Source organism: Dothidotthia symphoricarpi, assembly GCF_010015815.1.
Source record: "Dothidotthia symphoricarpi CBS 119687 unplaced genomic scaffold P153scaffold_9, whole genome shotgun sequence".
NCBI classification, from domain to species: Eukaryota; Fungi; Ascomycota; class Dothideomycetes; order Pleosporales; family Dothidotthiaceae; genus Dothidotthia; species Dothidotthia symphoricarpi.
Genome location: NW_022985016.1, coordinates 1,225,138 through 1,239,237, shown reverse-complemented (window position 1 = coordinate 1,239,237; position 14,100 = coordinate 1,225,138). Strand labels below are relative to the sequence as shown.

Here is a 14,100-nt window from a genome sequence, read left to right as displayed (position 1 = left end):
CGCTGACCTTGGAGCTGCAGATGAAATGCATGTGAGTGGCAGATGACTAAGTGATTGTCTGTGCATGTGCATGAAAATGCTGTCAACCCTTCTCCGCAACGATGCGTACTACGAATTTGGACAATCAGCCTTCTTCAACCCAGTGGCAAAGCTTACCATGGGAAACCACGTTAGTCTATTTTACCCGGAGTCAAGTTAATTGACCCCGCACATGAGGGTAAAGTCACACTTTTACAGCGAGTCTACCTAGATGAATGCAACTACAGGTAATTGATCCTACCTGCGGCTTTTTCCTTATCCTATGATCCGGCATATGGAACCATTGGATTTCGGCCCGGCTATTAGCCAATTAGATAACGTTAGCAAATCAGTGTTTGACCCTGAGTTAGAGTTAGAGTTTTGATATTCCTTAGACTTGTACTACGCGATTCTATTGGCCGAATTCCGCGGGTTTATTCCACCAGATCATGGAATAGAGTACGGACTTTTTTATGCTATTGATAGAACAAAGTTGCGGGGTAAATTACACTCTGCTGTACCCGAACTTTATCTACGTCTTCATGATCATATCGACACAAATCAAATTCCTATGCAGACAGCATAGTCTGGCCACAAAGCAGAACACTCGCCGACGCCAGGATTCCATTTGTAGAAGTCCTCGAGCGAGATGCCAGCCGCATTCGCAATGCCCCAACAACCGTCACCGCTTACAACGACGTACCATTTCTTGCACGACGAGATTGCGCCTGGTTGGGTCTCAGCAGGTGGTGGTGTGCCGCCAGTGTTGGTCGGTGGCTGGGACGTTGTAGGTGTAGGCGTCAAGTTCAGAATGCAGTAACTCTTGCCCGACTGCAACACACAATTCGCCTTCGAAAGGCTCGGATTCCACGCTAACAGATCCTCCACCGTGACATCTGCCTGCGCAGCCCACACCTCGCAAGAATTCGCCACATTGAGATCGAAGACACTGGACAGTGACTCGTCAAAGGCATTCATGTAATGTAGACACCCGTCAACTGTGCCTGCCGCCTTCGCCGAGAGTGGGGGAGTCACGACTGGTGGGGGTGTCGATGTTGGCTCCGGCGTTGGTTTAGGGAATATAGTGCCTGGTGTGGACGTCGGATAGCCGTAGTAGGTAGCAATGTTTCCGACAGGCCTAACGCAGTAGGATGTCTCCAACCAGAGGTTTGAGCAATTGTGGTCGACCTGTGGGTTGAGGAAGTAGAAATCGTCCACGGTAATACCGAAAGCGAGTGATATGGTGTCACACAAGTCATCCGTTTTGGTAGCATACCACTGTCCACAATGCCTGTTGGATAGGTCCTGCGCATTTGTGGGGACAGGTGCGTCTGTGGCAACACTGTTGCCTTGACCGGGGTTGACGGCTCCGTCTGGTGAGCTGCTATAGTGGTCAGAATCCAAATGCTGCTGCTGACAGAAAACGAGGTGAATAAAAAGATTCTCACACCTTATGCACAAGTTCCAACCAAACCAACTGCCTAGGTTATTACAAAAGTTGTTGATCATGGGATTCCAGGACAACAGCTGCTGCTGATTGATCCGAGCGCCGGCTGTTATATCGTCGCATCTGTCGTACATGTCGAGTTGGTACGTGTTGCACGTATTTGGGAGACAAACCGTGGAGCCTGCAGGAGCGAGCAAATTGCAGCTAATATCGATACCATTCGCTACTATTAAGCTGTACGTCGAAACATTTTTGCTCAGAGAGATGGAGATGCAAGTGTCTCCATCCTGTACGGTATATGTGTTGGTACATGTACGAGAAGGCGGATCCGGCACAGTTGTTGCATTAATGGCATATGCCGCGGGCGTGGCGTATGTGTAACCTTCTACCTTACAGCTGGACGTGAGCGAGGCGAAATTGGCGGCGCCGTCTACATCATAGCCGAATGGCGAGGAAAGTTGCAGTTTCTGGACTCCGAGTTCGCAATCAGAGCAATTCTGTGCGACTGTCCAGTTTGCACTGCTGCTCTGATTTAGCCACGTTGAGACTATAGAGTCGCAATATTGTCCCGAAGACCTATCGAGCGCAGCTTATGCATCAGTATGTGAAATGATATATTGGAATCCGGAGTAGCACCTACGACTCGAGACAGCCTAACTGCAACGCATAGAGGTATCTATCGGCAAGGAACGTCGCTATGCGGAGGTCAGCATCGACAACCTATCTCTTATGGCTCTCATCAGCGTACCTGGATAAGCAACACCCTCAACAGGAACCATGACATCTGTAGCAGAAGTGCAAGCCTTTTGAATCGCCGCCCTTGAGGTTTCAAGATCTTGAGCGCAAGCTGTACCGCAGAGCTGGCTGAGGCGTTTGTCGTTGAGCAGGTCAAAGCTTGCGTCGCTGGAGACAAATACACAGTTATCTCCACTATCCTACAATGAATTCATGGGGCTGCCACTACGTACCCTTCACCTGTATGCTGTGGAAGCCATCTTGGACAAGAGCTAACAGTCTTGTTCACAGCAGTAAGGCAGCCAACGCTCAATTGTAGGAGGTCGAAAGAAAGCAGAGAGCCAGGAATCTGCTGCGCGAGAGACTGTAATCCCGTACTTCCAAGGAGTAAGACAATGGAGAAAATGAGCTTCATCGTAGTGATCTTCGTTGGACTTGGTGCGAGAGTTTGGTCTTCATTCCCTTGGTAATCGAAAGATCAAAAGATATAGCTACGGGGCCCTAGATCTCTTTACGTCCGCGAAGCTAAGTCCATTCTTTCCAGAATTCAGGAGTTGTGTCTACATAGTAAGCCTAAACCCTGGCAGCTCTCAACAGCGTCTTCTCATTTCGACGCAGGGACGTGCGGCAGTTGATCACTTCATTTAGATGTAACCTCGTCCGGTAGCTGACCTTCTCATCCAGACGCAGATACGTGGGTTCAACCAATCTCTTTGATCGAAATGATACCGCTGCCTTCCCGTACAGCGTAATAGCACTACATGGCTATCGTGTTGTGGGTCAGAATGTGCATTTGATGCGCGCTTATCACCATCACACTAGTGATTTGGGAAGTTTGTTGCTTCGATCAAATAAGATGCATAGAATTAAGATGACTCTCCATATGCCAGAACTTGGTTCACCCGAAGTTCATTACATTGACAATCAGCTTGGCATTTGCTCAGGGGATATCCAACCAATGGCATCAACCATCCATATTGCTGCACCATTTCGACGTGCACGAACTTGTTGAGGGTGGACACCGAAACGGATTCAGTAGCTTTTTATATTGCGGTACAGTTGGATGTGTAGAGTGGACGCATACACTATTGGTACCTGGTAAACCTTCTCTGCAACTATGTTCCATCGCATAGTCGTTTGCTGACTCTTAGGATATGAGGCCGAACGAAATCGTATGTCGCCTGTAATCATTGGCCTCTATAAGGGTTACTTTACCCTATTTAGCCAGTTTAAGGCTGGACTGTTTGCTTTATTCTAAGATTTCTATCAAACACTAAGTGTTTTTGGTTATTATTCCAGACGTGTTGTTGCTCTTGTTTCTCAGATCACTAACTCTGAGAGGCTTAGGGCTCATTGGCATCAACTGCCTCTTTGAGATCGATTACATCAAGGCCTTATCGTCGAGAGCAATCCAAGTCCAATTTCATGAAACACTAAACTCTAATGCAAGCTTTGATGGCTGTTCACAAACCTTTTACGCCCTGAATGTGATCAACTCCAATCTAATCGTGTCAATGAAGATCTTTAAGCGCTCACATACGCCCCGTAATATCGATAATGCAGGGGCGAGAACAGCAATGAAATTATAACGGCACCTCCAATACCCCCGATAATCACAGATCTTCACTGAGAACAGGTGGGGCGTAAGCTACGAATGTTAGGCCCAACGAATAATCTATATGGAGTAGCAATACTGATAGGGAACGTCCCGGCTCTGTTTAGATGAAGGCTGCATGAGCTTAACGGGGAAACATATAGGAACACGTGATCATCAGTTTGAATAGACATCACATAGGGCACATCAAGCTATAAAGGCGGAATGTGTTAAATAAAGTGTATATCCTCGGACTTCACTGAGTCTGAACAACCAGACGCTCATCTTGATTGCATTCAAAGTCAGCTTCTTCGATCATGGCTCGACGAGTTATAGTCTTCGTTCTCCTTGCCCTAAGCAGTATTCATAGTGCTCGTTCATGGCATGGTCACCGCCATGCTTCATATCACCACTCCAAGGACTTGGCTCGAAGTACCGGCAACTTGGTTGACACTTGTAGTCTTGAAAGTGAGTCCACCAGCTACCCATTGTTCAACCCAGCACATTCGAATATACGGCATGAGATAAAAGCAGGCACAGAAGCTGATCCAGATTTTCAGATCCTTGCCAAAACGGAGCATGTTGTGGAGGTAGGTGCAATTCGCTGTGACTTGTTTATGCACAGCACTGATGCTGACCCGAACAGAAAATGGATTGTGCGGATTCTCGCCAGACTTCTGCGGTGAAGGTTGCATCAGCAACTGTGATCAAGACCGGCCGCTCTCTACGAACGCATCAACGCACTTAGCACTGTCTCGACGGGACGACTATACTTGTGCCCCTGGAAGTCAGTGATACTATCATACCACAGTAAACATAGCGTTACATACTAATTTTTCGAGCAGGGCCTTGCAAAAATGAGGCTTGCTGTGGAGGTACGTTCATATGAGCTTTTCACTGGCTTTTCCAAGCTCTGAGAAACTGACACACCCGGACAGAGAGCGGTAACTGCGGATATGGACCTGTGTATTGTGGTACAGGCTGCTCGAGCCATTGTGACGCAACTGCGGAGTGCGGCCAGTTCTCCAAGGTTCCCGGAACGAAATGCCCTCTGAATACCTGGTATATCCTCTCACAAGCTACGCGCTTTAGATGCACAACAATAAGACCAAGGTCGCTGATGGATGTCTAGCTGTTCGCAACATGGCTTTTGCGGAACCACATCAGGTACACATCACCAGTTTGGGATGCTGCATGGCGTTATTTGATTGCTGACCTCATAAACAGAATTTTGTGGAGAAAAGTGTCAGTCCAACTGCGTCGAACACCCTGAGCCGCCTGGTGGTGGAGGTGGAAAATTACTCGATCGAGGTGAGAGAAACTTTTGCTCGAACCTACAAGTGTGCGGAAGCTTACCTCTTCAGTGATTGGATACTGGGAAGCCTGGAACGCCAGATCTGATTGTCATAACACACAAGCTACGGATCTTCCTCGTAAGTGACATCCATAGCCCCGTCTCAAGCTCAATCCTCATCAACGTGGGACAGTCGAAGCTCTCACGCACGTCAACTATGCCTTCGCCTACATCGACCCGAAAACTTTCGAAATCACCACTATGGACGCCCAAACGCCAACAAGTACGTTTCAGGATGCCGTCTCGCTGAAGGACTTGAAGCCAAATCTCAAGATCTTCGTCAGCATTGGCGGTTGGACCTTCTCAGACAACGGCACAACTACGCAGTCTGTGTTCGGGAATATCGCCCGGAACGCAAGTAACCGACAAAAGTTTGCAGATAACTTGTTGAAATTCATGAATGGATACGGTTACGATGGCGTTGATCTTGACTGGTAATTGATGAATAAACTGCTTCCTCCTGTGCACGCGTTGACTACATTTAGGGAATATCCCGGAGCACCCGACCGTGGTGGCAAAGAAGATGATACTCAAAATTACATCGAACTCCTCAAGACATTGCGGTCGTCTTTTGACAAATCCGGACGAGAACTGGAAATCAGCTTTACTGCGCCATCGTCATTTTGGTACCTTCGTTGGTTCGACCTGCCCGGCATGATGAAGTACGCTGACTGGGTTAATCTGGTAAGCTCGGACAAATGAACTTGTATTGCACCTACTGCGAATGGAAGCTAACAGCCCGACCAGATGAGTTATGACCTCCATGGTATCTGGGATAGTAGTAATCCCATGTGAGTATACCTCGGGACCCTATCGTTGGGAAAGTGTTCTCATGGCTAACTTTAAATGAAGCGGGTCAGTCGTCCAGGCACATACAAATCTCACTGAGATCAAGCTGGCTGTCGAGCTTTTTTGGCGTGTTCATATTCCTCCGTCGAAGATTGCCTTGGGCTTTGGGTTCTATGGTAGATCATTCACACTTGCCGACCCGAGCTGTACCGAGCCTGGCTGCCTCTTCAGCGTAAGTGAGCCTCTAGCAGAGTCTCTGGTCCGAAGTTGGCATGGTATTCCAGGATTGCGCTCATGATGATTCTACAGGGTGGCGCAAAGAAAGGTGTATGTACTGGAACCAGCGGATACCTCGCATACTACGAAATTCAGGACATTTTGAACAAGAACAAGAAACGAGCCTTATCGGTCGTCCACGACAAAGAAGCAGCTGTCAAGTATTTCTCGTGGGATGACAATCAGTGGATCTCGTACGACGACGCAGAATCTTTTAAACAGAAGAAAGACTGGGCCAACGACATTGGGTTCTCGGGGTCTTTAATCTGGGCGTCCGATCTGGACGACTACGACAACACAGCTCACAAAGCTTTCACCGGCAACAGCAAGATCGGGTCGAGAAACAGTCTTGACAAAGTCAACCACCAGCAGGAGTACACGGAGACTGCCAACTCCTTTCTCGGCCAAGGATGCAAATTCAACGAGACCGTCATCAACGACGTTAAGAGCTACGACTGCGGCACGGACATGGAACTCGTGAGCTATGATACGCATGGTTGCAAAGGGGACAAGGTGAGTCTTTGCCGCAGGGTTGAAATTGAGAAATCACAGATAGCTGACAGACAGCAACGATAGAACCACAAGGACTGGCAATGTGGATGGCCTATGTGCTGTCCTACTTCGGCACGCATGAAGGACAAGTGTACCTGGCGTGGAGGCGGTGGGGGCTCCGGTGGGGGAGACTGCAACGGACAGTGCCATGCTAATGAGGTGAAAATTGGCGGCTCATCCTGGGGTGGCTCGCCAGGGGAGTCAGGTACTGGTAGATGCAGCCGAGGAGGCAAGGCCCTTTGTTGCACTGTCGAACTCGAAGCCGTTACGAGCGGCTGCTACTGGACAACAGGATGGTAATAACAACCCAAAGCAACCGCAGGAATGATTTCGAACAGGCTAACCGGTATATCGCAGCGATAACAAGGCGTGTCAGTCTGACGAGGACAGTGTTGCCCACGCCTTCAATATCAACGATGAGTGCGTCGAAGAACTGCCCCCATTGAAGCGGCGGGACGATGGACTCTTCAGTCTGGTGTCACGAGCGTCCGATGTGGGACAAAACTACTGCTGCAAGAAGAGCAAAAAGGCCTTCGACACGTGTAACTGGATTGGCAAGGGTGATTGTGCCCAGAACACCTGTGACCGAGGAGAGGTCACGTTGACGACTGATTATTATGGGGACAGTGACATCTCCTGTAACTGTGCGTATCCTTCCGTTTCCAGGCATCTCCCCATACCATCTTCCGGAATATGCTCCTGTATCGATTTGAGACTAACATGCAGCCTTCGTCTGCTTAGGGTGGCGTAAGAAAGCACTCTGTTGCACAGCCAACCAGGACGCTCTGAATGACCCTATATGCGACGCAGATCTCTGCGATGGCAACGAGGATCAATGCGATGACCCCGAATCGGACGACACATCTCTCAGGAAGCGGTCCTTGTTCGGTAGTGCGCCATTGGGCTCATATCTCCTAGAAAAGCGTGCAGTAAGGCCGGGCGCAGCTAAGAACCGCCTCCTTGATCTCTCAAGATATGCTGCCGGTCTAGCAGTCCAACCTTTGAGTCTCACGAGCGCCCCATATCCGTCGGGGTTTGGAAAACTTTTCCAGGGCGGCGGTCTGAGTACGCTGCCGATCAAAGGTGGCTACATGATGAAAGACGCCATCTGCAAGAGCCTGGGCGTAAGTTTGGTAGTAGTAGGCAATATCCCAAAATCTACTGTTTCATACACTGGGAAATCGGCTCGTTGGAACACAGAGCATTGGAGAGAGGTAAGCCTGCAATCAAGACTAACTCTGTCGGCTCAAATTATCCCATCAACTCAAGACACTGTATGGTTAACATGTCCTGCAGATCAACAGCCTCGACAAGCTGCTCATAACGGCCGCGTCAGGCATTCTACTGTCGAGCAAGAAGATGTTAACAACACCAATGAAGGTGGAAGATATCATCAGCGCGTGGAATGCGGTTTACCCCGCGGGCGCCACCCTACACCAACTAGGCAATGCCTTTGTCACCGGGGTGGAAGGCTACGGCGACAAGCTCGACGAATGGGGCAACGACTGGAACACTCTCCGCACGCCGAACATGGTTTTCCATACTATTCTTGGGGCTCATTCCTACCGCTATGGCCTCTCCTACCTCCCCGCTGACATGAACATCATGAAGAAGTTGATGCTGCTGGGCCAAAATCCTATCGGCATTGACCCCTTCACCAAGGCGCTGGAAGCTGCGGCTGGGACCGATACGAAAAAAGCAGTGCAAGCTGTCAGCTTTCTGCTCACTGGACTTCAAAAGGTGCGTTGAACTCTATGATGCCCTTCCCCTTCTAACTTTCGAACTTCATACCTAACCACATGATCTCCAACAACAGACTTTCGGCACAGTTAATTACTACAATGACGCCTACCTAGCCCACTACTTTGACAAGGCCAACTCGGACTTATACGCCGCAGCGAAGAACATGGCTACGTATTACAAGGGCTGGGAAAATTTCCCGGCTATCCTCAAGGAGTTCGACGCCGACCAACTTGAGTACGCCAGCACCAAGGCGCAGGCCTTTATGACCGCTCGCGCTGGGATGATTCTCAACACGTTCCAGGACACCGACCCGGCTAAGGCCGCTGAACATGTTGCGCAACTAATCACTACAACCACACTGTATGCGAAGTCCATTAACAAGTTGAAATTCAGTACGACCAATGTGTAGGGGATGTGAGGGTAGCTCCAAGGATCTACTTGAGCCATTCAGCTTCAAATACGCGTGTCTAGAGAATGAGTCAGTTTTTGTAAGATAGCAAGTCAAATGTATCTCTTCTTCTATTCGGCACCTTGCGCCCCTCATGCACTCTTACCTCCTCGTCTGCAAACTTGAGTACCCCGTCTTTGCTGCCATTTTATTTCTTCGAAACACCCTCGACGTCAGTGATGTCAACATATTCATCTGATTAGTTTATAGTATAAAACGTACTGAACGCAGATGCATAGAGGCGCTGTTTGATCTTGTCAAGTAGGGTTCATTGGTAGAGTCTATCAGGCTAACTATCGATTCTATAAGTTTGTTAGTAATAGTCCTGCATGACTTATGTACTTATCACGCTCAGGTATGTAACAAAGAAATACGACCTAGTCGATCTACGTCATTGGAGTGCATTGCACTCTGACACTCCTCACTTTTTCTCTTCCTTGTCTGTAGCCTCCCTCCTCTCCAAGATCTTGTCAACAATGCCGAATTCCACCGCCTCCTGCGCGTCCATGAAGTAGTCACGCTCCATGTACTTCTCAATCTCCTCCAAGCTCGTCTTCTTCGTCAGATGCTGTTGATATATCCTGTTCAGCTTATCCCTGATCCTCAGAATCTCCTTTGCGTGATCCGCAATGTCGCTCGCCTTGCCCGAGTATCCTCCACTTGGCTGGTGAATCATGACCCTCGCATGTGGCAAGATATACCGTTCTCCAGCAGCGCCCCCAGCAAGCAACAAAGACCCCATAGACGCCGCCTGGCCCATGCAAATTGTGCTGACGGGACAGCGAATGTAGTTCATGGTGTCGTAGATGGCGAGACCTGCGCTAACGCTTCCACCAGGGGAGTTTATGTAGAGCGATATGGGCTTCTCCGGGTTGTCGGCTTCGAGGAAGAGAAGCTGAGCGACGATCATGGCGGACATTGACTCTTCGACTTCGCCGTTCAGACAGATGATGCGTTCTTGGAGGAGTCGCGAGAAGATGTCAGACGTTTTCCAGCCTCCACCCTACAAAGTCAGCTTGCGAAGATATACAAGGTTCTGAGGGAGACTTACAACTGTCTCCGTCACGTAGGGTATGGGCATGGATGCTGCACGCGGCAACTGCTGCTGTTGCGACGCCCATTGTGTAGGGAAACCGAAGTTGCTCGACATGCAACGCACGCCATGTCTCCGCGACGTCTGGGATAGTATCGGCCTTGCGGCTCTTTGTAGTAATGTCGCCATGACGTGTGTCTTGAAGTTCGAGGTTGCAACTTGGGGGCGATGACACACGCTAGATGCGGCGCTAGTTCCGCACAAGTAGATTCTCGTCGGACTCCCGAGATGACGAGTAAAACCTCCGCGACGCTCATCTTCTGCCTCATGCTCGGCAGATGCACCCCACATCTGCAATCATGCTTGAGCCTGGCTGAAAGAGCTCTCCGGGCTCGGTGCCGTCTCTATTCCACCAACACCTACAACTTGAAGGGAGATCAACTTGGTCCTACACGCGAAGATGCCCATGGGTCGTTTCGCGCCCGCAGAGATGGGACGTTAAAAGAGCTTCCACTTCCCCCGTTACTCGATCCCGTAGTTCTTGAGAAGAGATCGCGCTGGGAGCAGACGAAGCAACAGCCAGATGTTGCAAATTTCACGCCATTCCAGAAGAAGCTATGGGAGAACCCGTTTGGTACGTCCCCTCTTCGCATGTGAGTGAAGCTTGCTAATGACGTCCAGCACATGCTCTGGCATCTCCTGTCCGCCAATGCCGCGCAACCCAAGTCTCCCTTCCTGAGTCGCTCTTCGTCTCCTTGTACCCCCGCCCGCATCCTACAACCAACGATCCATGGCTCCTTCCCGTCTCGCTGACAGCAGAGGGAGGTCAACTTGGAACGCCGTACTACTTCCTTGGTCGAGAGATCATCGCCACGAGTCTGGGTAAGAAGAAGGCATGGGAGAGGTTGATGAATTCTCGCATGCTTCACAAACTCGGCAGCAGCGTGCGGAAGATGGTATGGAGAGAAGACATGCCCAGTCTGATCTTGGACCTTATGCGCAAAAGGCTGGTAAAGAAGCTGAGCTGGAATTTTGGATTCAAGGGACGCCTTACGCCTGTGGCCAGTGAGTGGACTGAAGACATCAAAGATGTAGAGGACGTGTCATGCGTTTTAGTCTTCCGTTCACTTCGCCTGCGCGCGGACGACCTGCAGGACTGCGCCGACGAAATTGCTTCGGAGCTGGAGAAATGGTCACTGTACTTCATGAAAGGTTTCACCGCGAAGCTTGATCCTCACGCGTCTCCAGAGGTCACGCATGCCTCTCCGACCTGGTACTTTGAACCCTTAGTCCCTCGCTTGCAACCTCGGCTGCAGTTCCCAGAGCTCGAATTCAAAAGCACGACATGGCGTGGAACAAAAGTCCCCTTGTACAGTCTGACCGACCTTCTAGGACCAGACAAGGCGCAGGAGTTGATCAAAGGGAGCAAATATGAAAAGGAGAAATGCGTTATCATCAAGAGAGCCAGGCATAACGTCCCAGTCGAGATGCTGTTCATGCAGCTACAGGCCTACATTGCGAAGCCAGGTCCCTAAAAATACCCCAACATATCAAATTCTGTTTCATCCTACTTTTCTACATGTTTCCTCGCTCTCCTTTCTTCCCAATCCCCCTTCACAGCCCCGAAAATATGCATATCCAGAAGCTTTCCACCCTTCTCATAATGATCCTTGAGCACTCTCTCTCGCTCATATCCAGCTTTCTCAAAACAGCGCATACTGCCCACATTTCCATCGAGCACCCCGCCCCACAACACACACAAGCCCCTTCCCTCCTGTTCCTTCGAAAAACACCACGCAGTAAATTTCTCCAACACCTCTGTAATGTATCCTCGTCCCCAGTACGCATCTCCAAGCCAGAATCCGACTTCTGCTGTGTTCGCGTTGGCATCTGGGTTAAACCTGAGGCCTACATTGCCAATCATGATTCCGGGGGATTCAGAGTTATAGATTCCGAAGCTGTTCGCGGACGCGCCGAGATTGAGGTTGATCCAGTGTGTGGCGTCGGAGGGCGTGTAAGGGTGCGGGAAGGAGGGGGACATGTATTTCGCTACCATGGGGGAAGTGGCATGCTGGGCCATAGAGACTGCGTCGAGAGGGTGCATGGGCCGGACTGTGATGCGGGAGGGTGGAAATAGAGGGGGTGGGAGTTCATCTTCTGTTGTCGGTGACTGGACCGGTGGTGTTAGGGTGGTCATTATGTATGATCTCTTGTAGAAGGACTTGTTCTGACGATTTTGCAGTCGTGACACTCTTGGGATCGGAGATTATCTTTTTGGCCAAGGTATATTTAACCACTTATATATTTCGCAGCTGCCACTTGAGTCATCTCTTGGTGACTATTAACTCAGAATTGTTGCAACCTACAATCATTGCGAGAAGCACCTTCCTATTCGGGTTGGCGATGACTGGTTGCCTGACGCGAGCTCCACCGGTCAGAAAGCCCGCATTTGACCAGAGAAGCTACGCCACAAACTTGTCGTCTCTTACAGCTTCTGGAGCACTTGGTGGGATAAGGGGTGACGTCGTGCTGGGAGTGGCCCCTGCGGCGACACGCTAAGACGCGTATCGCGTGGGGCATTTCACGTTCGCTGACATTCTTCAATATCACTATTCCGCAGCGCTACCATGTCGTCTTTCACAGCAAAGTATGTTTTCGTCACTGCACGTGTATGGCTTGGCTAATTCAGGTACAGGAAAGTCGTCCGGACATATTCGCGACAGAAGAAACGCCCGTTTTACGATGAGGAACTGTCCAATACCAAGCGAAGACGCGTCGAAAGCGCGTTCGAAAGTGTCGAAATCGAAGACGTGACAACCACCACTCTTGACACGCCTCTAAAGAGTCCTTCTCGCGCACGCGACAGCTCTGTACCTCCCACATCAAGCCCGAAAGAATCACCTGCGTTGTTCTCCGACAAAGTCTTTCGATCTACCCCTCCTTCGTCTCCAGGACCGCGTGGTTCTTCGGCGCCTTCATCTCCACCTCCGCGTAGCTCCCCTTCGCCTCTACAACGTCGGCGACCTGTATTTTCACTCTTCAAGAAGAAAGTCAAGCCTGAGCGGCCAGCGACAGAGCCGCTGTTGCAGCGAAGTCACAATGCGCAGAGCTCGCCAAAACAGCCACCCAAGAAGAAGCGCATGGTGCAAATGCAGCTAGATCTAGCAGGAGAACACCGAAAGACATGCAAGACCTGCGGGATGGAGTACATACCATCCAACGCTGAAGATGCGGCTCTACACAAAAAGTTTCATGCGATGAACCTTGGGGGTGTGGACTTTACGAGGGCTATGACCGAGCGCTTCAGGCAGCGTCAGATCTGGAGTGGGGGCGAGGGAAGCTTCATTGCGGTTATAGGGCGGAAGGACGCGCTTGTGCTGCGCAACAGAGCGAGCGATGTTCTGAAGGTTGTCAATTCGGAACTTGCGGCTGTGCCTATATCAGATGAGGAGCTGTGGAGTCAAGCGGGGGTTGCAGGATCTGAAAATGCGACAACACCCAGCGCGAAGGTGCAGACTTCCAGCGCAAGTGCATCGCCTACAACGGGGGACAGATTCAAGGTGTACCTCTACATCCGCGGTCAGAAATGCGTGGGCGCGTGTCTGACAGAGAGAATCCAGGAGGCTTTTACTGTGCTGGAACAGGCTGATGCGTCAGAGCAAGTCTGTCGGCTGCCTACTGACTCTGAGAGCTCGTCCGTCTCCATCAGCACAACGGCGGACCCGGCTATGCTGGGTATCTCGCGCATCTGGACGTCGACCCAGCAGCGGAAACAGGGCGTGGCAAGGAAATTACTCGATTGTGCAAGGAGTGACTTTCTGTACGGCATGGTGGTGGACAAGGAGAAGACGGCCTTCAGCCAACCGACAGAGAGCGGGCAGAATCTGGCGCGGAAGTGGTTTGGTTGCCGGGCTGGGTGGCATGTGTATATCGATTGATGCTGTCCTTGCAGAATGAGGCTCCGGACACAAGTTCCAGCCTCATTATGCATACCTCGTGTCGCCAATCAAGAGCGATACAAGTTTGGAGCGGAGAAGTGTCAAAAATGCAAGTCTGGATGGTGGGGAAGCGCCAAAGACTAGCATTGTCGTGATTGGAACCACGCGCGCGT

General features: G+C 50.5%; 6 protein-coding genes across 6 annotated transcripts; 3 read left to right on the top strand and 3 right to left on the bottom strand.

The window, feature by feature from the left end:
• Positions 1 to 470: 470 nt before the first annotated feature.
• P153DRAFT_431168 (carbohydrate-binding module family 50 protein) lies at positions 471 to 2,615 on the bottom strand (the record flags this gene model as incomplete). The annotated part of the gene is made up of 4 exons (XM_033672879.1): positions 471 to 2,041; positions 2,106 to 2,160; positions 2,214 to 2,368; positions 2,434 to 2,615. The coding sequence occupies 4 exons, from the start codon at positions 2,613 to 2,615 to the stop codon at positions 580 to 582; spliced, it is 1,854 nt and encodes a 617-aa protein (XP_033524514.1). The 3' UTR covers positions 471 to 579.
• Positions 2,616 to 4,541: 1,926 nt separating this feature from the next.
• On the top strand, positions 4,542 to 8,899 carry P153DRAFT_253649 (glycoside hydrolase family 18 protein; the record flags this gene model as incomplete). The annotated part of the gene is made up of 15 exons (XM_033662746.1): positions 4,542 to 4,585; positions 4,737 to 4,824; positions 5,069 to 5,105; positions 5,159 to 5,227; positions 5,282 to 5,582; positions 5,634 to 5,832; positions 5,896 to 5,939; positions 6,001 to 6,169; positions 6,247 to 6,726; positions 6,799 to 7,061; positions 7,123 to 7,185; positions 7,237 to 7,409; positions 7,507 to 7,979; positions 8,062 to 8,505; positions 8,582 to 8,899. Coding segments are annotated over 15 exons (3,165 nt in total), but the record flags the coding sequence as incomplete, so codon positions are not given.
• Positions 8,900 to 9,377: 478 nt separating this feature from the next.
• On the bottom strand, positions 9,378 to 10,037 carry P153DRAFT_356761 (ATP-dependent clp protease-like protein proteolytic subunit; the record flags this gene model as incomplete). The annotated part of the gene is made up of 2 exons (XM_033666671.1): positions 9,378 to 9,959; positions 10,008 to 10,037. The coding sequence occupies 2 exons, from the start codon at positions 10,035 to 10,037 to the stop codon at positions 9,378 to 9,380; spliced, it is 612 nt and encodes a 203-aa protein (XP_033524512.1).
• Positions 10,038 to 10,316: 279 nt separating this feature from the next.
• On the top strand, positions 10,317 to 11,524 carry P153DRAFT_290113 (uncharacterized protein; the record flags this gene model as incomplete). The annotated part of the gene is made up of 2 exons (XM_033663694.1): positions 10,317 to 10,623; positions 10,671 to 11,524. The coding sequence occupies 2 exons, from the start codon at positions 10,317 to 10,319 to the stop codon at positions 11,522 to 11,524; spliced, it is 1,161 nt and encodes a 386-aa protein (XP_033524511.1).
• Positions 11,453 to 12,456, bottom strand: P153DRAFT_339688 (GCN5-related N-acetyltransferas-like protein). Its single transcript, XM_033665837.1, has 2 exons — positions 12,356 to 12,456; positions 11,453 to 12,301 (listed from the first exon to the last, which is right to left on the bottom strand). The coding sequence occupies exon 2, from the start codon at positions 12,184 to 12,186 to the stop codon at positions 11,557 to 11,559; it is 630 nt and encodes a 209-aa protein (XP_033524510.1). The 5' UTR covers positions 12,187 to 12,301; positions 12,356 to 12,456; the 3' UTR covers positions 11,453 to 11,556.
• Positions 12,457 to 12,616: 160 nt separating this feature from the next.
• P153DRAFT_385357 (sister chromatid cohesion acetyltransferas-like protein Eco1) lies at positions 12,617 to 13,927 on the top strand (the record flags this gene model as incomplete). The annotated part of the gene is made up of 2 exons (XM_033670419.1): positions 12,617 to 12,636; positions 12,685 to 13,927. The coding sequence occupies 2 exons, from the start codon at positions 12,617 to 12,619 to the stop codon at positions 13,925 to 13,927; spliced, it is 1,263 nt and encodes a 420-aa protein (XP_033524509.1).
• Positions 13,928 to 14,100: the final 173 nt, after the last annotated feature.